The sequence below is a fragment of the Acipenser ruthenus genome, chromosome 12 (genome assembly GCF_902713425.1).
Source record: "Acipenser ruthenus chromosome 12, fAciRut3.2 maternal haplotype, whole genome shotgun sequence".
NCBI classification, from domain to species: domain Eukaryota; kingdom Metazoa; phylum Chordata; class Actinopteri; order Acipenseriformes; family Acipenseridae; genus Acipenser; species Acipenser ruthenus.
The window spans coordinates 7,195,901-7,218,346 of NC_081200.1; the positions used below are offsets into that span (position 1 = coordinate 7,195,901).

General features: G+C 39.1%; 1 protein-coding gene across 3 annotated transcripts in view; it reads left to right on the plus strand.

Moving 5' to 3' along the window:
* Window positions 1-22,446, plus strand: part of wwtr1 (WW domain containing transcription regulator 1) — a 38,308-nt gene that overhangs the window by 12,844 nt on the left and 3,018 nt on the right. The window contains exons 2-5 of one of the 3 annotated variants that reach the window (XM_059034456.1): window positions 12,456-12,592; window positions 19,464-19,693; window positions 21,615-21,748; window positions 22,078-22,172. In XM_059034456.1, coding sequence (XP_058890439.1) covers window positions 12,456-12,592; window positions 19,464-19,693; window positions 21,615-21,748; window positions 22,078-22,172 — 596 coding nt within the window. Of the gene's footprint in view, window positions 1-12,455; window positions 12,593-19,463; window positions 19,694-21,614; window positions 21,749-22,059; window positions 22,173-22,446 lie in introns of all 3 variants that reach the window. The other 2 variants (XM_034029342.3, XM_034029341.3) reach the window with 2 other exon arrangements.

Below are 22,446 nucleotides of genomic sequence, written 5' to 3' on the forward strand. Positions count from 1 at the left end.
ACTTGTGAATTAACCTGTTGTTTTGTTCAGTCAGGACTTCTCGGGTTGTTTCAATAGCGACTGGTGACCAGTTTCAGATGGTAAAATGACCTTCTTTGTCATAAGTGCATTGGTCCTTATCCTGAAAGCAATATTCCAGTGCTAAGTTTGCATATGTTTGTACTGTAAAAGGAAATACAAAATGTTAATGCTGCAAAACTTTGAACAGGTAAATTGGTTGAAGCCAGCACAATCTCAGGAGGTTAATGAAATAACTGTAACAGTATAAAGCTAACAAGAGACAACTTAGTTGTAATAAAAAAAGTAATGAACTGATTGTTTGACATCGTTTCTTGCTAGTCTTATACTGTTAAAATGAGTTTTATTCCTCCCAGACATAGGGCCCTGTACTGTATATGTTAGGAGTCCATGCTGCACATACCCTAGCTCTGTAACATTACCCCTTTGTTTACCAGTGCAAACTTAGCACTAGAGGAAATGCTTTGTGATTCTATCCCCTGTTTTAGTGGCATTTATTGATCTTGTAATACATGTATGCATATATTTATTTAAAAAAAACAACAGAAGAGCAGGTTGTTACTTAGATCTACAATGGGCAAGTGCAGAAACACTGGTGTTCAAAGAAAAAAAAATGAGAATGGCTATTACTGACTACAAAAGCTATTTAATTACACAGATTCATGTTAATAATAATTTAAAAAGTCTGTCCTTGCCTGCCTTTGTACATGACAGGCTATAAAGAATGCAAATAGAAAGAAATAGAAAAAAAAGCTTTGTAATTGTATTGCAGGAGGTCCCTTATTCAGTCTACATGCTAAAATATTAATCTTAAATCTGTATTGAAGGCTGGATTCCTTATGGTGACTGTCTTCATTGGCATTTCTACTGTAAGGTTTTTAATAAAGGGCTCCTTTGTGTCCCAAGGTGTAGCTAATTTCAAGTGATTTATTATTTCTCAGAACGAAGTAGAGATTGTAGAGATGGTAGAGAATTCCTTACCCTGAATGTAGAGTAAAACAAGTTCTACCACACAAGAAGCAAAGAAAAAGATTGCATGTTATTGGAGGCATTCAAATGGAAGTTGTTGGTACAGTATGTGCAGTGCAGCTAACTGATCATTAATTGAATGAAAAACGTTTTACTGGCTTTTATATAGTATAGTTTTGTTGAAGCTGTCTGTGTTTTGTCATTTTGATGTGTCTGTCCTCTTATTTATAGTACTTTGTTACAGAACTGTGGAGATCAGCTCCAACTAACACAGCACTAATATTTTTAACCCAGCTGTCACGAAGAATGAGGAAAAGTGGGATTTCGGGAAGTCATTCATAACGATGGTGTCAAAAAACACAGGAGGTCGAGTGTGCTAACGCAGCCACTGCCTGAGGTTTAAGTTCTTGGACCGACACAGCCAGTATGACAAGAGCCCTGCTACCTTTCCAAAACAGGGGTCAATTAGCTGCTAGCAGACACAGTTTCTTTATTTTGGAAGGGTTTTCTATAGGCAAAGGACTTTTTTTATCCAGGCCTTGCCAAAGTCTGTTTTTGATGGCAACAGACCTTTTTTCCTCGTCTTTAGCAAAGAGCAACTGTCTGGTAGGGCTTCCTGCAAACACCACACCAGACTAGCAAGAGGACATCTCTCCAAATGAGTATCTATGAAAATTACTTTTAGGCACCCCGACCGCTCATCACAACGATGTTATTTTTGCATTGTTGTTTTGTTTCAGTGGCAACAGCTACTGTAGATTGTTCTTGTAATTTTTTCTTCACAGTAATATAATATACATTTGCATTAATGTGACTGAAATATATCTTTTTTTTTTCTTTTTTTTATCCAATATGTTTTGAGCTGTCATCAACATTCCTCTTTTGTACATGATTTAGTGGTCCTTTTTGAACACGTGTGATTTTAAATGTGTGCAGACAAATGCCTACAGGTATGTGTTGAATTAGTTGTTTATTCATTGTGTGTACAATGATTGTCTAAAAATAAAGAAATAAGGATGAATAATTGACAAATTGTGACATCAATATAGAATATATCACCAATTTAACTAGCTACTTGTGTGTGTGTGTGTGTGTGTGTGTGTTTAAAACCAGTGATTTGTTGGATGTTGCAACTTTTCAGCCATTTTCCACTCTGCATCTTAAAACCAGGAATGCTGGGCATTGAGAGCTAATATGTGGTAACCATGGCTACGACAGAAATGCAGTGTAGGCCTAGTACATCTGCATGGTCTGATTGCATTGCATTCCTATTTTCTATTAAACACCAAAAGAGTGTTGCTGCCCAAGGTCACCGAGGTACAGGCTGGAAGCTGTTACCATTTTCTGTAAGCTAATCAATTTATTGACCTGGAAGCCAGGGTTGTGAGAATTGGATGGTGTACCAGACTCGGCTTTGTACCAGTGTGTACCCATTTCTCTGTGACCAGCTTCCTGTTTACAAAATTCCTGGAGACCCTGTGGTCTTATCAGCTGGAAATGGCCTGACGTTCAAAGCAGGGAGGAGCCGAGATGGTGGTTTGGACTTCCATAGGGGAACTGCAATAAACTCATTCTGGATCTCTGTTGGTTATCAGTTTATTTTCAACTTGTGTCAAATACTGTAGTTAACATTCTTCGCTCTTGAAAAGAAAGCACTTAAGCACAGTGATTTCAAACTAATGCAAAACTTCAATTACAGAATACTCCCAACTAGCTCCTGCATTTGATAGACTTGCGTCTGTTGTCTTGGCTTGTGGAGTTGGTTCTTTTAGTTAAACTAGCATATAGTTCTCTTTCTAACCTCTTCTTAGATATTCATTTTAACCATTACATGTGATAATAATTAATACTTTATTAATATGATGATGTGGGTGATGTGTTAGGGAAGGAAACAAGTGTTTCCTCAATTTTTGTATTTGTTTGTTTTTAATGAGAGCATCTGATTTTGAAGCCAGTGTAATTTGATTTAGGTGTACCGAGTTCTTTAAGATCCTCTCCATCTTCTAGTTCAAATATGTTGCAAGCACTGCGGCCCCCTGCATCACTATTATGGTGTAGTTCTTAATTATTCCTAACTTTTCTGATTGCCATCAAAGGAAGTAATTTATAGGCCATGTTTGATATATTTTATGTTAGGGTGGATGTCTCCCCTCTGCAGCTCTTGGGGAATATAGAGTCACATGGCTTTGATCTAGTAAGGTAAAAAATAAATACATAAACAGTACAGGCAATGTTTGTGGTCACCCCAGCAAGACTGGAGATGTAACTTGATTCTCAGAACCTCTGCAGTGACACCAATGCCCTTCAAACTCAAAAGATCATACTGCAAATGCATTGTAACACAAGGTAATAGACATGCAGAAATGTATCTGGAGATCAGGAAAAAAAAAAATAGATCTTTTGTGTTCCCTTCAGAAGTATCTTTGCATATGAATGTTTAACTTGACAATTTTCTTCTTGTTTGACATGAGCCCCTTTCATGGAGTCCTGCAGTTATTTAGCGTACTGGGCCTGTAGCCAAGCTCTTCAGATTATATTATCAATATGGCTGAATGGTGCATTTGTTTCTAATTCGTGCCGCTGCCTCGCTGTTGGTGAGGTTCACATGAATGAATTTGCTACAGGGAAATTAATCTTGTTAGTGTTAGCTGTAATTAATTAAGTCATTAGGAGATTTGTTGACAGAGCGCACTGTCTACCAAGCTGTGTCTGTGGTAGTCGTCCTATGAAAGGAGCTGCTTTTTAAGAAGGTTAAGCTAATTTCCTAAATCCTATTCACTTATACAGGTTTTTTTGTTTCTGTGTGAAAACACTTTAATGGAAAATTCATTTCAAGGGTTTATCCAATTATCTTGCTCTAAAGACAATGGCGTATATAGTGTCACGCTGTGTAGCTTTTTTTTCACATTTTTACTTGGAGTCTGTTGAACGTACTTTACTTTAAGATTTCCATATCCTGGTATAATGTTAAGCCAATGAAGATTAAAAAATAATCAAATAAATTATTTAAAAAATAAAATGCTTTATAGCTGTTTGGAGTTTAACAGCAAAGTATTGGCACAAGACACATTGTATATGTATACGCCCTTTTGAATTTTTTAAAATTATTAAATTATATTTTAAAATCATTATATATCTACAATATCATATAAGGATTATGATTTTGTAATAAGGTGTCCTCTGAGTGTGTTGTTTACTGTCTGTTGCGTGCACAGCAATATTCTTCCTTGATGTTCTAGCTGTTTAAGTTTGGTGGCTCCACACTGTTTCTGTGCGAGTTTCTACTGTAAGCCCTCAGCTAGTGACTGATACTGGCAGAGAAGTGTGATAGCTATAGTTAGAACGTTCCATGAACAACTGTGCTTCAGTGTCTGGTGCAGGGTTCCCACCAGTTGTTTCAAGGGTAACAAGAGGAGCCACCCATAGTGCTTTGCAACAGTTGTAAAAGTGGACCTAAGGGAAACTAGCCCATCTACGAGCTTACAAATATTCCCAGATCGCACCAAGAATACACACTGCATTAAAGATTAAGCATTGGTGTCACATCTGCATATTAAGAAAAGCTTTGCTCAATAGGTTTTATTTTAATTTTAGCACTCAAATTCTATGGCATTGTAATCCTAGTGCTACAGCACTGATGAAGGCATAGCTGAAACATTTATCTTCTTGACTGTTAAATCCTATTTGTCATTAGTAGAAAAATGTTACCGGCATGTGACGTGGAGTAAAAAAAACTCATAAAATATAATATTCGTTTACAGTAAGGGCTGAGATTACAGCAATATCCACTTCAATGAAATTCTGCAGCTCATGCTTTTTTAATGTTTAAGAACTTGAACAGTTGGAATAATTAAAGTGACATGTATTAAAATGTCACGTTTTAAGGCTACTTTCAAATGGTGAAAACTCTTGTTTCTTGTGTGCCGCTTTGTTTCAAAGAATTTAAGGGCAGACTTGAGTTCCCAGATGCTTCTGTATCTGAGACACACAAATGTTGATGTTTGTCTTCTAGTGAGAACTTACTTTGTCGCAAATTACCACTCCTAACAAGGAATTGGCACGTACTGTATCCCTCCAGAACAATGAAACACCTTGCAGACTCATCACATTGAATCTGTGCTGATATTGCCAAACTATTAGCAATCTGGATATTTTCTAATGTACTTCAAATAAATGTTAGGATTGAGAATGACAGACATAACTTTCTTGAGGTTGAGCAGAGACATGGTTAAGTTCCAGTCGCACAGTTTGAGTTGTTCAGACATGTATTTGGTAGGCTCTGCATTACAGTCCCATACTGGCTTGATTATCCAGAGCAGCTTCATAGTGTTGTGTTGGTTAATGGAACAATCTATTAATAGCCCCGCATTCCATTTCCTTCTCGTCCCTCCCTTCCATTTTGTAATTCAATTTAATACATCTGGCTCCAAAATTCCAACTGGGGTGTCTAAATGTGTTGCAGCAGCTCCAAACAATTTGAATCCTAAGATTTCTCTGGGTGGGGAAACAAGTATTTACTCTCTGTTCTTTGAATAAAACAGTGCTCAGCAGAATTGCATGCTTTCTTTTTTTATATATATAAGTTACAAAATCAAACCACTTAAAACCAGACATGTGACTATTTCTAATTAATGTGTGTGGTCGAGTGGGGGCCCAAGATATTACCTTGCCATAGACATCAACATAAATGTACATTTCCAGACTGGTCAGGTTACAAATTAACCTGTTTTTGAACCAGTAGAATCCTAACCAGCGATTAAACGGTCAAGAGAAGAAATGCTTTAGCTATGTCTTCATCAGTACTGTAACACTAGGAAATACCTTGTTTCCTATTGTAAAGGACAGCCTATACGACTGCCCTCCTTGGCGCCCAGACCTTGCAGACATGCCGTGTGGAGAAGGACATCTTGTCAAGTGCTCCTGGATTTTATATTTTAAACTGTTTCAAACATAACCTATCTGGTGCTTTCTGTAGAATACATCTGATCAGAAACATAAATAGAAAATAAAGTTTAAACAGTACACTCAGGAACGTCCCAAAAGAAACGGCCAAGTCTATACAACGTGGGCCCCTTATTTAGAGTATATTGCCTTAAGAAATATGGGACAGGTTTGGGTATGTATACTGTAGGGCTTCCCTACCATGCCCCCCATGCGTGTGTGATAATTCAATTACCAAACCCTCATTCTTTGTTTTCAGAAGTCTCAACTTTTGTCTTTTGTCTAGAGTTTGCCCTAACAGAAGACTGTGTGTGAAATGTATCATATTAAAAGGGAACGGGGAGTTCGAATGAATCCCTTCAGTACTAGATTATTGTTACCTGTCTGTCGAGTCTGTTGTGGAATTAAAAAGGGTTATTGAGAGAGGTGTCAGTAGGAATGTAACAAAAGCAAACTAGTGTCACATAGAAGCTACATTAGGAGATCAAAAGCAGAGAGAATTTAAATCCTTTTAACTCCTTCTAGTCCATATCTGATAAATTGCCATGTTTAGGTATCTGATGAATGAATGGTTGAGTTGCAGGGATTTGATAGTTTGATCGACTCTCTGGTTCGTCTGTCTGTAATAGAAGGCCAGTTTTAACCTGATAAGATCTCTTGTCCTCAGAACACCAACTGTAGTTCTGTTCTTGTCACCATTTCAAGAATCGCCACAAGGTACTATACACTTTCTGTTCAGGCAACTTCATGGCAACATTCAAACATTTTGTTTGTGGGTCTGTGCCAAACTAAAAGATTACACGGCACAAAAGATAAAATAAAAAGATTAAACAGGTACTCAAATACCCCTGTGAGGTATTCTGTGAAAGTACAAGTTCAAGAGGCTCTGTGAATGTCAGTAGCACAGCCCCATGAGCAACAGCCTGAGACCAGACTCAAAGCCTGATTCCAGTACGGCCCTGCAGAAAGAACACGGCCCACTTGTGTCGGTGGAAACAAGGTATTAGTGCTGTGCACCGACCACTTGACCAAATATCCTCCCGAGTTAATTACAAAATGTCCTTTGACCTCTGCCCCTACACTGACATATGCTGCAAGTAAGATGTCTTTCTGGAGCTGATGAAAACAACCAGCAATGGATCTGGGAACTAGCCTAGAGCAGGATGGAAATTCCCAACAGCTGCCCATAGCTGCTGCCTGATTACGCCCAGCCTCAGCATCTTCATGGCCTGTTTATTTTTAGTAGGCTTTATCCACATTCTTCAAATAAGTCTGTATACTTGGTATGACAACAGTGGCAACTAGAAACCCCATAGGAACTTTAGAATCACCAATATTATTTTGTATAGTCTTACCAACAGAACTTTAAAAGCTTATACTTGCGATCATTTAGGAAGCCAAAATTCTGTATTTATTACCCCCCTCCAGAACCCTCCATGAGTGGAGTGTAGTGGAGATTGCCATACATCCAAAGGTATGACAGTCACACAAAATACAGAATCAACATTCCATAGCACAAGTTCTTGAAAATCTAGTAAAAACATAAATTATGGTTACATACTTAAGCATCATTTCTGATTTGTTGGGCTAATGGGCAGCAGTGTGGAGTAGTGTTTAAGGCTCTGGACTCTTGGCCGGAGGGTTGTGGGTTCAATCCCAGGTGGGGGACACTGCTGCTGTAAACCTTGAGCAAGGTACTGTACCTAGATTGCTCCAGTAAAAACCCAACTGTATAAATGGGTAATTGTATGTAAAAATCATGTAATATCTTGTAACAATTGTAAGTTGCCCTGGATAAGGCCGTCTGCTAAGAAATAAAATAATAATAATTAATAATAATGAAGCCTACATCTTAACGGCTTGCCTGGAATTAATGCATGGACGTTACCCTATTCTATTTTGGGCTTTTGAGCCAAATCAAGTTGCATTCAGTAAAATAGTGTGACTGACACAAGATATAGTTAGTAGAATAGAAGCAGGTCTGGTCCCAAAAGACTAAGAGCAGGGTGAGTTCAGTCTAGAGAGCAGAGACAAGACTTATTATAGAGTAATTATTGTTCTTCCTGTGAGTGCAGGCTGAGTCGTGGTTCACAGAAACAGCTTGGAAACACTGTTTCTGTGCATTTCCTTCACCAACAAAATCAGAGTCACGCAAAAACAGAAACAGTCGCTGCAGCTCATAAAGCATTTGATATTTATACAGCATACATGCAGATCTAACTAAAAGTCCCAATGTGATATTGTAACCTGGACCTTATCATAGACAGTAAACGTGTCCTGCAATAAAACTGTTAAATACATTAGGGCTCACGAAGACGCCCATTTTAAGAGATTGTGTGTTTATATTTGGTACTGGCAAAAGCATTCAAGCATTCAGCAGAACGCTAGACGGCCATTGTAGCAGGTGAGACGAAACAGGTTTTTTGAGTTCCTGGAAAAGAAGGCCAGTTTACGAACTGCTGTGTTTTTCTTTCTTTCTTTCTTTCGTTCTTTCTTTCTTTGGGTTTATTATATTATATTTCTGAATCAGTAATTTGATCGTTTTCTACATTACTACTGTGATCTGGTACTAAAATCTGAGACCGGTTCCTCTCCTCTTGGGATTAGTGAGCATTTTGCTCGCCCCTACCCTCCATGCCTCATGAGTGACTCGCTCTGCAGCTCTGCAGCTGCCCAGCACCTGTTGGGGTAGAATCCTGAGGTTGGCTGGGCCCCCTAAGCAGCAGGGAGTGACCCGGCAACATTGGCCTTGTTTCTAGGGCAGGCAGGCAGACCAGGAGAGGGCTGTAGATATCTCTTGTGGGAAACAAGGTCAACAAAGGAACAGCACTTTTATTTTTGTGGTGCTTTTATATCTAAAAAATTGCAACAAGCAGCAATCAGTTAATTTAAGCACTCAATAGGATGTATCTGTATTTCTATTGAACCTCAATAAAACCAGCTCTTGTGTTGTGTAACTGCTTTGATTTACATAGAAAAAGGGGTGACCAGGTTTCCCGGTGTTTAAAATAGGCAGTGTACAGTGCAGCAGGAAGTGGCTAATCTTTTCAATGCATTGTGAGTGGTGCAGAGTGAGTCACTCTGTGTGGGTTGGTTGTTGGTGGTGGTGAGTCAAAGATTTGTTGCCTGCACTGCACTGGGTTTTCTTTCAAGTATGTTTGTGTACAACTGAGTCAAACGGCACAAGAGAAACTCCCGCCTCCCCACCTCCGGACACACAAAGCCAGCCTGGAAGGTCGGGTGGTCATAACTCGATTTGTTCCTTTGATGCCTAAGAGTGTAGTAACTCCAGGGGCAAGCTTCCGACATGTTGCCAGGGCAACGTGGGGAAGCTCACTCTTGTGCTTGTCCCTGGTTTGTTAAATACTTTGCTGCCAACCCTGCAACTTTCAGGAACGCCAAAATGGTATCTGTCTGAGTGCAAAGACCTTGCTACTACTGGTCTACTGTGTGTTTTTGTATTTTTAAAAGTCTAATGGTGGTATTGCGAAGTGACACTTAAGTGTTAATGCTTACTTAAGGGGGCACAGTTAATGGTCACATGTATTTAGAAAGCTCACCTAAGTGTTGTTTCTAAATGTGGTCATTAAACTCAGATTGCCTACAACTGTGCCAATTGTTCAGGATTGAGTACAGGGATTGAAATAAGACTTCTGTTGCATAGCAGATTGATCCTTTCCTGGTTTAACTATGAGTTTAATAAAACACACTTGAGCTTGTTATACACTGTAGCTTATCAAACACTTAGTAATACCTGGAATGGGTGAAACTGCTATGCAATAGGAGTCTTATTTCCATCCCCAAAGTGGTGAATTAATTGAGACCAACTGGCCTCCAATACTTTCACATATTTGAATCTGAAACTACAGTACACCCTCGTTATAACGGCCTTCATTATAACGAACCTGGCACCTGGACCCCGAATACAAAAAATTAAAAAAATATAGTATAAACATACACTGTCAACATCCCGGTCTGTACGCACGGGATGCCACCTCCGCAGTGAAGTCAACTCTTTTGTCTCATTGTTCGAAGGAGTAATGCAGGCATGTCGTGTTTATCGGTTGTCAAATAGGTTTGGCTTGTTCAGCAACCATGTGGCAAAACACACTTGATTAAAGAAAAAAAAAAACAACAACAGAAAAACTTGAGGATCTGATGAACTTTTCATGTAGGGTTGATTTGGAATAAAAGCTCAGTTTGGGATTCGGGACTTTTGCTTTTTGTGCTGTGTTTTAATTCTTTAACAAATAGGATAAAGCAAAGGCAGAATACTGCATACACGAGATGAACAGGTACATGTAATTCTACTTTTATTCACAATCTCATCTCATTAACTTACTCCCAACAGTTTATTGTTCCTTTTGATTGTCCTTTCGCTATAACGAACCCCTCGATATAACGAACAAAAGGCTTGGACCCCAACAAGTTCCTTATAGCGATGGTGTACTGTATATGAATTTAAGACTTCTCTCAATAGCCACATGGTTAAGGACAGTGTGATTTCTAATATGCCCTTGGACAAAAGAGTAAAGCAAAGACATTTCATGTTTGTTTTTCATATAAATGGCTTCTGAGAAATTCAGCCAGGGTACAGATTAAAAGGTGGGAGTGCCTAGTTGAGTGCTAGTGACGGGCTAAGCTATCAGGCTTCATGGTGTTGCAATTCAGGTCATATAATGAATTCTGAGAAGTCAACACTAAGTAGCAAGATCTGATATGAAAAACACATGGTAAACAACACAGGAAAAGTTTATAGCCCAAAACTGGTGTGTACTATCTGAATATGTCCATTGTTGGATATTATAGTTTCAATATAAATGCATGTCTGGATTCACTTAGATTTACAAAACAAAATGTAAGAATAGTGAAAGCACCTGCTGTAAGTATGCAGTTGGAACAATGCGTTTTGTATAAATTGAAAACCAGTTTTTTCTTATTTAGTAAACTCTTTGCCAGCTTTGAAAGCAGGAGCCTAAACAATAGTCAATGGGCAAAACAAAATCTATCTTAAAAGACAGGGTTGTTCTTACTTAAGTGTTGATGCAACCTACAAAAATGCAGGACAGCCGGAATTTCAAAACAGCAGACGATTTACGAGACTGAGAATGTGAGAATCGGGTGCTCAAGGAAAGTCGGCCTCTGTCTATAGACTGAAAAGCAGAACAAAAAAGAAAATAAGGAAATTACGTTGCCCTCACCACAGCAGAAGGCTTCCTTACAGATTCCAAAGTATGGATAGACTGTAGATTCAGATAAATGACAGAATGTAGTTTTTGCTTCAATGACCATTTCAAAAAATATAAATGTAGATTCAATTCGCTGTCTTTAAAGTCATAAGACAGCTGAGGATTTGGGTTTCATTTTGGCAGTGGTAAATATTTGATTGTATTGCTCATTAAAACAAACTGGGGTTGAGAGTTTCAGTATACCATGAAAGTACAACATGAACGAGGGGCTGCTGTGTTGCGAAAGTAGTTTAAGAGTCAAGGATAATTACTGATTAATGAATGATCTAACACCAAGAGTGTGCCAATACATGTAGGTGGGGAAGTTTATTAAATGACATTAAACTACAGGTAAAGGATGAATCATCCATTTTGGCACCAGTGTTGCATGCTGCCATGACACATTAAAATCACCAGAGACTGAAAGGCTACCATTTCTTTCATGCTGGATAAATCTTGTTTTTTGCACATTTGTTAAACCTAACATTTTTAGACAATAAAGAATTTGATACCTCGCCAATCGGCTTATCAGTGCCCTTTTTCAGAAGCAGCGCTAAGTGCTAATTCATACAAAGTGTGTGCTTTCTAAATAAAAGCAACCATTAACTTTGCACACTGTAGTGAGAACCGGCACTGGAGTGCTGTTTTTGAATCAGGGTGAAAGTCTTCATTCACTGCCATAATGCTTATTATATGTAACTGTTGGGCGACCTGTAGCATGGAACTTAGAATTGATTCCTTGTAATACCTGCTAAACATTAGAGGGTGGAGTAGCCACTCTGTCTTATATACCCTGCTGTGCAGCATTCTTGAATTGATTAAGCAATAACCTATGTATTTCATTTTGTATACAACTGTAAGTCGCCCTGGCTAAGGGCGTCTGCTAAGAAAGTAATAATATTAATAATAATAATAATACCCGAGCAAGACGGGGTAGGCTGTCATGAGATAGTTGTTGTCAGTCAAGCAAGGCATAGGTGAAAGATTGAATACACAATGAGGGGCCAGCATGAGCCGCTGCATTGTTATTATAAAATATATTTTGCTGCAAAAGCATTGTTTCATTGTTTTGGCATCTAGCTGCTTTTTTTTACACGTCGGGTAGTTTGTTGAATTGCAGGACCCCCCTCCTCCCCTGCAGCCATAGCATAAACAGACATAACACATAAACCTCATGCATTTCAAATTTGAAAAACTCTTTGTAAAATCAATTCCTTTTTAAAACTTTGTACCTGAAGCAAACATAATAAGTAATACAATAGACAGTTAATGCTGCTTCTTTTTCTCTGCCCTGTACAGCCACATGGAAAAGATAACCACATGGCAGGATCCACGAAAGACCATGAGTCAAGCGATGAACCAGATGAGCCTCCATCCACCGGCCACATCCACACCAATGCAGCAGAGATCGATGGCAATGTCTCAACCAAACCTGGGTGAGCCTCTCTTTTTTGACACCAATCACAAAACCCCAAGAGCAGGAGATTGTTTGGGGTTCATCCTGTTGGCCTGTTCCCGTCCAGGGGCACTCCTCACCTGGATGAGCCACACTGATTAATGCTCGCTGCCAGAGTGTCTCATATTCCAGACCAAGAGTGTGTATGGGGTTCAGCAGGACTATATCGTACCAGCATTCCTGTGGGCCCTGCTATTTCAATACACCGGGCCATATTTTCAAAGCGTTTACTCCAGTCTTTAATTAACAGCTGCTTTTTGAAAGAGGTGCACCTGTTAATTTTACAAAACTAGACCCAAACAACTATGTTCTATATTTCCAAGTTCTCTTCTGCACTCTTGAGGTGTTTTGTATCTCATTTTGTGACATTAAAAATATTTTTTTCTTTAAAAAAAGATGTCACATAGCTTCTTATCCTGTGATCGCAACATAGTAGTCTCAAATGCTTTATACATGTATGTAGAGTTCAACCATATATGTTTTTAAAGCTTATCGTGCCACAACATCAGCTTGCTTTAATTAAATTAACAGTCATGAATTTTACATCTTTAATCAGTTTAGATATATCATGGTAGTGGAATGGGTGTTTGATGTAGCATTATTTTTAATTTTTATTACTTTCAATGATAGAGCTGATAAGTTCTATGGCTTAAGACAAAAACAGCTGTCCATAGCCGTTATGTTTTTTGCTTCAAATAATTTTTGAATTGGCATCCTGTTCACTACTTGTGTGTGTGTGTCATATCTTAGTAAAGCCTAAAATGTTCAACTCCACTAATCCCATTGACTGTATAAACTGTCCATAACTTTAAAATTGCTAGCTTAACATCGCTAACATCCGGAGATGGTAAAGGATATGGTTAAAAAAAAAAAAAACGGGGTAGTTTATTTGAGTAACTGCAGCTTCTTACGCAAGACAGACTGAAACATTAAACACTAAAGTTCATAAATTTCCAATATGTCTGGAAAGGAGCTGGAAACTAGATAAAACTGAAATCTTGGCAGCAAAACAAGTGGCAGCCTGTTGGAAAGAGAGTGTACGACTCAAGCTATGACACTCTTCTTTGTTACTTTCCCACTGCAGGCAAGCTTAAAGAAAAGCTGCCTTGCGGCATGTGTTTGAACTATTTCATCTCTGTCAGTCTGTACAGTAAATTAGTACCAAATGTGAGTTCCTCGTTAGGCGTCTTGTGATGAAATGGAAAAAGGTGTCTGCGAGTTTTGCCAGTAAGCACTTGAAAAGCTCCTTGAAGCTCTGTTATCTGAAGGCTTATTAGGGTGCCCGAGAGGAGTATCAGAGGAATCAAAAACAAGCAGACGTGTGAAGCAAGGCGTTTCTACAGGGCTTGGGGCAGTGGTGGAAACTCAGGATTAAATACACTGGAAAATGATCTTACTCATTACTGCAGGAAGCCCTTGATCAGCTCAAGATGCAAGAAACAGGAGTCCAGATATATAATAAATCAGAACTAAAAGCAGGTAGTGTAACAACAGGCTCTCACTGGGGACAGAACTCGCTCGCCCTGTGGAGAAAAAGCCCAATTGTGCGCCTTGTCTCCCCATGTAAGAGTCTATAGGACCCTGCTCAAAGACAGCTGGGTGGACCGAGGACTTATGACAACAAACAAAGTCGTTAGAGGCAGGTTTTTATGATGAAAGAGCCCGATTACATCTACTGCTAAGCAAGTGTGCGTCTGTGCAAACTGTTTGATTCTGAAGCTGCAAATTATGTGAAAAGTGTGCCTGTGTGTAGATAATAGTAAAATGATACTCAGAGATGGGATCTAAATCATTTGGATCTGTCTGTCTGTCTATCTATCTATCTACCTACCTACCTACCTACCTACCTACCTACTGCCTTTTTCAGATAGCATGGTAGAGATAGCTAGGTAGAGTGATGTTGTTGTTTAAGTTTGAAAGTTGCACAGCGATTTACAGGTTTTTTAAATAAATGGACCACATTCATGAAAATGTCACCCTATCGTTCAATATTTCTTATATACACATGTGTAACATTTTTATCTTTTAATGAATTGAGCCCTAATGTTTTGGAAAAATATCTAATGCTGTTGTTGGTGAAAAAGCACCAATGAATACCGCATGATTTATTGAAAATAAGAGCTGAAAATCTGAAGTATGCAACATAACACCGGATCAGGAGCTTTTCATGACTCCCTTTCAGTGTCTCTGAGCTGTGAAGTAATTGGTAACCCTAATGCTGTTGTGTTAATCGGGCATTCCTAGCAAAAGTCTGTTATGTTTGCTAATTCTTCAGCAGTATTAGACACCATACAAATCCATCCATCTTACACCTTTGGAGACTGTATTCTATACTTTCTTCAGCTGTTTAAACTGACGGTGTACAAAAACAACAACCAAAAAAGCTGAGGTATGTTTTTCACAAAGTTGACAAGCTGTTTCTGAAAGGTAAATAACCAAGTACAGTATCATCTTTGTGTGCTGTTCTGTCTACTTTATCCTGGCTTATTCTTTAGGGAAGCTAGAATGGATAAAACACTTTTACTGTGCATGACAGAGAAAACAATTTACCAGGCGGATGGGAGGATTAAAATCCACCTCCACACGTCAGCAACGCAGGGCCCCCCCTATTCTGAAGAGGGGAATTTTTTAATCGTCTGACCACCGCAGGGAGCAGTAAATTCACACTGGGATTCTGCAATCAGTCTTAACAATGTTTCTGGACTGCAGTGTCAACACGCTGGTAGCACCCCCTTTCTCATCTAGTAGCTGAGCGGAACAATGCTGGAACAAATCCCAGTGTTTTTAAAGAGCAGTTCTATTGGCTGAGTCTGTTGCTGTTATGATGGGTATTTTCCACTTACCACATTTTTTTTTCCTTTTTTGAAATGGGTAAAACAGAAATGTAGTAAAATTCACCAATAAGTAAGGATGTAAATCACTTTATTGATCATCTGTTTGTATGTACAGGGAAACATACTCTCTTTTTAACACTGATATATTTATATCATATTTTAAGTGCTATATTTGGAGCTAATAGTGCCTGTTGATAAATCTGTCAATTTGCCTTGAAAACCACTAGTAGAGTTTGACATGGATTATTATCATGAATAAACTACAGGGTGACAGTATCCGTTTTTACCAGAATAGCTGGTTGTATTTAGTAGTTGGATTTGAGTGTAAGATATTGATACACTTTTATATCAATACTAGAGCAATGACTGCATCTTTGTAACACAGTGAACCCTGCTGGCAAAGTTATTTCATGACTACCCCTGGAGATTCCTCAGACCAGTCTTAGGTTTTTCTTCACAGCAGCAAATAGATCATATATATTTCTCTTTATCATTAAACAGATCCAGGCAGATATATCTTTTTAAAATGTGTCTTCCGACAGGCAGACCTGGGTTTGCAACTAATATCCTTTGAATGTGGTGGATTTAACCCAATACTTTCCCTGTATGCGGAGCTATACGCATGGACTACAAAACCCAAAGCATGTCCTGGCCCCACCCACGGTTGGATGCAAGTAAGTACCACTGTCGACTGTGACCTGCCCGATCCAAAACCGTGAAACTAAAGAACAGAACACCTCCCCACCATCATCACCTTGTGACCTGCGTCGTACAAACACAGAATTGGGGGACTGCTTTATACCCAGATGAGGAATGAGGAGTGAGGAATGAGTGGAACGCCGTGCACCAGGGTCTTATAACCTAGTCCAAAGATGCATTTTCAAAGTACTGTTCTGGATTCCTGGTGCTCACTATGCTGTGTCAATTGTCAATGAATTCCGCTGGTCATGCACTAATTCCTGATGGACAGAATCTCAAATTACCACCAATGCCAATTACACCAAAGCAGATTCATTATAGTCTATGTTTTTCAAGTCTAGCAAGGCACTGGAAATGGTGCTAATTGCAAACTGTGTCTTGAAATCTGGTGCCAGGTGTTGCCAGTTAGTAGGCAGTTTACACAGTTCAAGCAATGGGTTTGCTGGTTTATAATGTATAGGTCCCATTTTTACACCAAAATCTCTTGGTTGTGAAACTCTGGCTGTTAAGTATGTATACAATGAGATAAGCAAATTGCAACAGTCATCGTGATCTTTTTACCTGCTATTTTGAAACCAGGGTAATACAAAGCTCAGTATATTTGCATTATGATAGAAATTAAATGTTCTTAAAACAAACAAATCTGGATACATAGTTTGGCTTTGAAAAGAAAATTGCTGGAGATTAAATATGCCTATCAAGGCCTGATGTGAGAACATTTCTGTATTGATAGATCTGGCAATTTTCATTTCATGTAGAAGAATGTCACCATAGAGCAGGCAAAAAAAATTACAAGCACTATTTACCATTTGCTTGATTAACAGACCCATATGATGAATAATAAACCCTCACATAAATCAGAAATCTGAGAAATAAAATATCCAGGAGATCTAAGGCGCAAGTTAAATATCTGGGTTTAGCTGTGAAGCATCCCCAAGATGAACCCTTTAAACCCTGTGTTGACCAAACCTTCATCTGTTTGAAACGCTCGCGAAAGCAAATGATTAAGGTGTTATAAATTCTCTTTTAAAGCAGGAGGATGTTCATAGAGATCACCACTTCTTGGTTGGTTTTGGCTCATGCTATGAAAAGAAGTCTTGTTTGGAGAGGGATTCTGCAGACTTTATGCTGAACAGATTTTTGGACTGAAAAAAGCCCCCCCCCCCCCCCCACCCCCACCCCTCCCCCACTAGAAAGCAGTGCTTTTTTGCTGACCCTGTTGGATAGCTGATGCTGTTTCTGGGAAATAAATGAATCAAGAAGCTCTTTGTTGGCAGAGCTGGAGTGCTTGCTCCTTTTTCTACAAGATGTCGTGACTACGTTGGGAAAGTAGTTCTGGCAGGTTTTTCTTTCTTCTCTGCAGACATATGTTTTTCATCAGTGTGCTGCGTGACACCTAGTGCTAGCCAGTGGAGATGAATTGAGATTCAAGCTGCTCGAAAACTGGGACTAAAGTCTTCCACAGCTGGTCTACTACACTTTAGACATTGAAATAATAACTTGTACAAGTGAGGCAGTACATCTGTCAGGGGCAATTTACACCTGTGTATTCGGAGATCTGTCAGCCTTAGGTTAAATAATATGTTCCCCTTTAACCCTATAGAATTCATTTTTAGATTCCCATTGATGTCTTATTCATATGAACCACTCTATAGAAATGTTTGTTTGAATTGGAATGCTATTTTTTTTTAAATGTGTAAAAGCTTTTCATGGGAAAAATAAATTGCTTTAGTATTCAGAGCTAGGTCCATCCAAAGATTCTCATTTGGCACGGGGCCTCAGGACTTCGTAGTATTAAAAAAAAAAAAAAAAACACTTTTATTTGAGTAATTTCAAGTAGAACTAAAAAACAAAACTCGAAACCCTTTAAAATAAATGTTGGTTTGTTTAGTTGTGCTAAACAGCAGTGGATCCGTATAATTTACTGCCTCTGTTTGAATCATTAAAATAGAGCCTTTCCTGATCCAAGATTTGCTTTTTGTTGGTAGAAGTGTCCTATTTAATTATTCTTAATTGTGCACTGACTTGAAGGACTGGAGATAATCTGCTATCCCGTTTTTTCAATGGACTTTTTATGTCGCTTCACTTCTGATACACAGACAATTTTGTAATATTCAGTCAGGTACTTTTTTTTTAAAGCATTATTCACATTGTTCACTATTATGGAAAAGTTTTTTGCAGTTTTAAATGAGATAGAGCAGTGCTTTGTTTTAGCCCAAAAGGTCTCCAGCAGTAAAACAATTGTAAAGGAGCTGACGTAAATGTCTCCCATTGTTAATGCAGCAGCTGTAATTTCCTTTTTTTGTTAGCATTCGTGCAATTTTCAAAGAAACCAATTTCAAGGTAACCCAGGCATTTAGCTGAAACCTCAAGGGGAAATAACTTGCAGGGACTTATCATGCAAACCATTAAGACCCTGCAAGAAAACAACAGCAGAACCTGCTTTAACCTGAAACTCACGGTCAAACACATGCTCACGTCTGTTTAATTATTACAGTGTATCGGTTGACAGCAGCAACTCGCTGAACCAGCAAAACCATCCTGCGTTTCAGAGTTGACCCCCTCAAGTATAGCAAAGGTTAAATTCATGGCTGGACCTGCTTCTGCTAGTGCTGTTTTGTCAGTGTTCATGTATGAAGGATTAGGTAATGCTCTAAGGAGACACTTGCATCGTTTGACATTAAACAGATCTAATGGTTTATTTGGAATACAAGCCTGCAGTATGTTCTTCATCTTCAAGCAGCTGGGAAAACAGCCATTTGACATTGTGACAATAAGCAAGTTATTTGGTTTCTCACGGCAGATTTCTTTTTCATACAACAACTTTTTTTTATACCCCTCAATTTGACTGTATGATTTTGACTATATGGTCCACCTAACTAGTAATTTCAGTCGGCTATCTGTATCAGACCTTTCCTGTGGGCTTGTCTCCTTCTTAATCCCTTTAAATTCTGACTAGATTGTTAGAGAAGAGTGCAAACCTAATTATTCTAATAGTAATGATCATACCCATGTGTGTGCACAGCTTTGATGTGCCCCCCTCATTGATGGCTTACCCACTCAGACTAATCCTTTCCCTTTAAAGATGTACATTGCTTGCCAGCCTCTTTAAAATTCATTTTCTTTCCTCCTCAGTAGCTTTAGTGCCACAGCTCTTCTTGTTAGTTGTTGTGTGTTTTTTTTTTGTTTTTTTTTTTTAATTTACTTTTCAGTTTTGGCACCAAAAAAGTCGAACTGGTATATTGTTGACAAACAGTTGACCTTGATTTTGTAAATGCTCTGAAATTCAAAACAAATGTGTTTCTGGTCCTTCTGCAGTGATGAACCATCACCATCAGCAGCAGCAGCAGCAGCAGCAGCAGCAGCAGATGACCTCCAGTCCCCCAGTCTCCCAGCAGAACCTCCCAACCCCCAACGCCCAGGCTGGGATGATAAACCTGCCCAACGCACTGACCGCCCAACAGCAGCTCCAACAGAAGATGAGGCTGCAGAGGATCCAGCTGGAGAGAGAACGCATCCGCATGAGACAGGAGGAGCTCATGAGACAGGTAGCCATAGCAACACTGGCCCACTGTTTAGTAGACCGCACGTTTCATCCACGTGATCGGCCAAACGAATGGCTAAAATCACTTCCCTTTTTAAAATGTGTTATGGGTTACCTCTGATGCTAACTGGATTTCCACTTTACCACCTAGAGACAGAATATTGTAAACCGTCTCCATGTCAGATTTTATCCACTTCAGAACACTTATCTCCTTTATGCTCTGTTCTCCCTATAGGAGTAATTGAAATGTGTTTAGCTGACAAATCACCTGCTAATTTATAGAACAGAATTGAGTCTTGTGGACAAACAGATCATTAACATCGTGACATACTGTACTGTGACTCGTGTACGAGGAGTTAAATACAACACTAAAACATGCTGCTAAATGAACCATGTGTGTTTATTAAGGGTTGTGTTCAGAGGCATTTCAGTACTGAGGGTGCAGTTTGCACTACTTGCTGTTTGACAGTGTTTGGCCTTTAAGGAAGGAATGCAGTTGGCTGGCTGTAAGAAATCAGTCCCTCGCTCGCTGCTGGCTGGATGTTACTATCCTGACTGAACACTGCTGCTGCTGCAGTGTGGAGCCACACCCTGCTCTGAGAGCTTATCTCCAAAATAGCTCCTTTTGTAATTCAAAAACAATAGCTATAGAAATCAAATACAGCAGTGGCTACCAGGACAAGGGTAAAATACTTTTGTTATCGTTAATATTAAGTCAACCAGAACACTAATTCACTGATTTCTGCTTTTAATTGCAAATATATACATATTTAATGTCCTGTTCTGCATAAAGGGGGTATTGCTTGTAACATGTTTTGGACACTTAAAACAGTGTTTTTATTTAAATGTTTTAAAGTACTCCTAGTATAAAAAAAAATTGTGGATTTGAACTGAGAAATATTCTTAACATTTAAGAATAATACCTACTAGTGCATTTTTTAAGGTAAAGTGGCAGTCACAATTTCACATAAAATACGTAAAATATCTTACAATACTGCTGTCCAATTTGAATTTTATTAGAATGCTTTATATTATAGTAGTGAGTGTTATTTTTCTGTTCTATTCATGTTTGTGTTAAAAATAAACATTGAACCTGAAAAAAACGACATCAGTTAAAAATGATCTTTCATTCATTGGCTTTACCCTGAATTAGGCACCCCCTCTTGGCGCCTGTTGGGAATTAAAGTGCAGACATGGTTTCTCACTAAACGTGTTTTCCACTCTGTGACAAGAAAAGGGTTACTTCTAATGCACCCGACTAGGAGCAATTATCTAACATTAAAACAGTGTTGAGCGTCAGATTTCTAGGATATCATTACCTGTGGTATAAACAGCAGACACCTGAAAGACAGTCCTCTTAGCAATTTGGCAGCAACAATCTAAAGAGGTAGAAAATTCTTATTTACATTGAGTTATTGATCATCCCTGCCTTGTCAAGAGGTCCTCAGTTAGGGTTACACTTAAATAATAGCCTCTCTGTTTGGAACATTCCTCACACAGATTTTCTTTAAAACAGCACTCGCTTAAAACAGCATAATTGATAGCTGGGTCTTTATAATGTCTTATTGAGATTATAATCTCGGTAACAAAATGCAGACAGGCAGGTAGTGCAGGTGACTAAAATACAGTAGGCTCTGTTTTTTCAATTCTTTTCACATTCTGTCACTTTGTTCCCTCCCAAAATGCAGATCCAGACATGTCTGGTTGTTTGAAAATGCCTTCTGAAAGTGGGACAAGAAGCAGCCAGTTTTGTTCACACAGGAACCTGGTTGCTAGTAAAACCTTGTTTAACCTTTTTCAAGTGGGAAAACTGTGCCATTTAGCTGTCACAGTGAAGAGAGGCGGTAATGCTAACCCTACTGTATGTCAGGCAAACTGCTTAGAAGAGTATTGCTGAGAAGATTAACTGTGTTGTTTTGCCCCAGGAGGTGGCGCTGTGCAGACAGCTTCCCATGGAATCGGACAATATGGCTCAAATACAGACAGCAGTCAACACACCCGCCATGACACAGGACATGAGAACCATGCCAACCAATGGCTCCGACCCCTTCCTAAACAGGCAAGTGCTTTCGTGTTTACTACCACCCTCTCCCACATTCTATAGTGGGACCTCAGTACTGGGTAGCAGCTTGGACCCCTGAGGAACTATTGGCATTATTCTTCGGTGCTTACACATTTTGAGTGGCTCCAAGTGTTCCAGTTGAGTGGGCAGCCCTTTCTTGGGGCGTATTTGCAAGGTTGCAAAGCAATTCTGTATTTGTAGTAAGTGAAAGCGCTATTGAAATATGTTCTGATGGCAGCCGTTTGAAAGGCAGGTTCATGGAATACGTTGTAACGCAGTGTTCCGCTGTTGTTTTTTCATTCTTTTAGCGGACCATACCACTCCAGGGAACAGAGCACAGACAGCGGGCTAGGGTTAGGCTGCTACAGCATCCCCACCACTCCCGAAGATTTTCTCAACAATGTCGATGAAATGGACACTGGTAAGAATGGACAGATTGATTTATTTTTCTAAATGGCCCGGAATACTAGCTCATTTCAGATACCGGTTGCTGTGTCTCTCTAACATTTTGCATATAATCTGAGAATTTAATGCAGATGATTTTGTAATGTGAGTTATTGTTTTTATGTCCTTGGCGGTGGAAGGGAGGGGGGAATCAAATTAAAAAAATGTTAGTGGCAGCAGTATTCAGAAAATACAGCCCCTTCGTGATTCCCCTTGTTGTATATCGACATTCACTCTAACTCTCCAGAGGC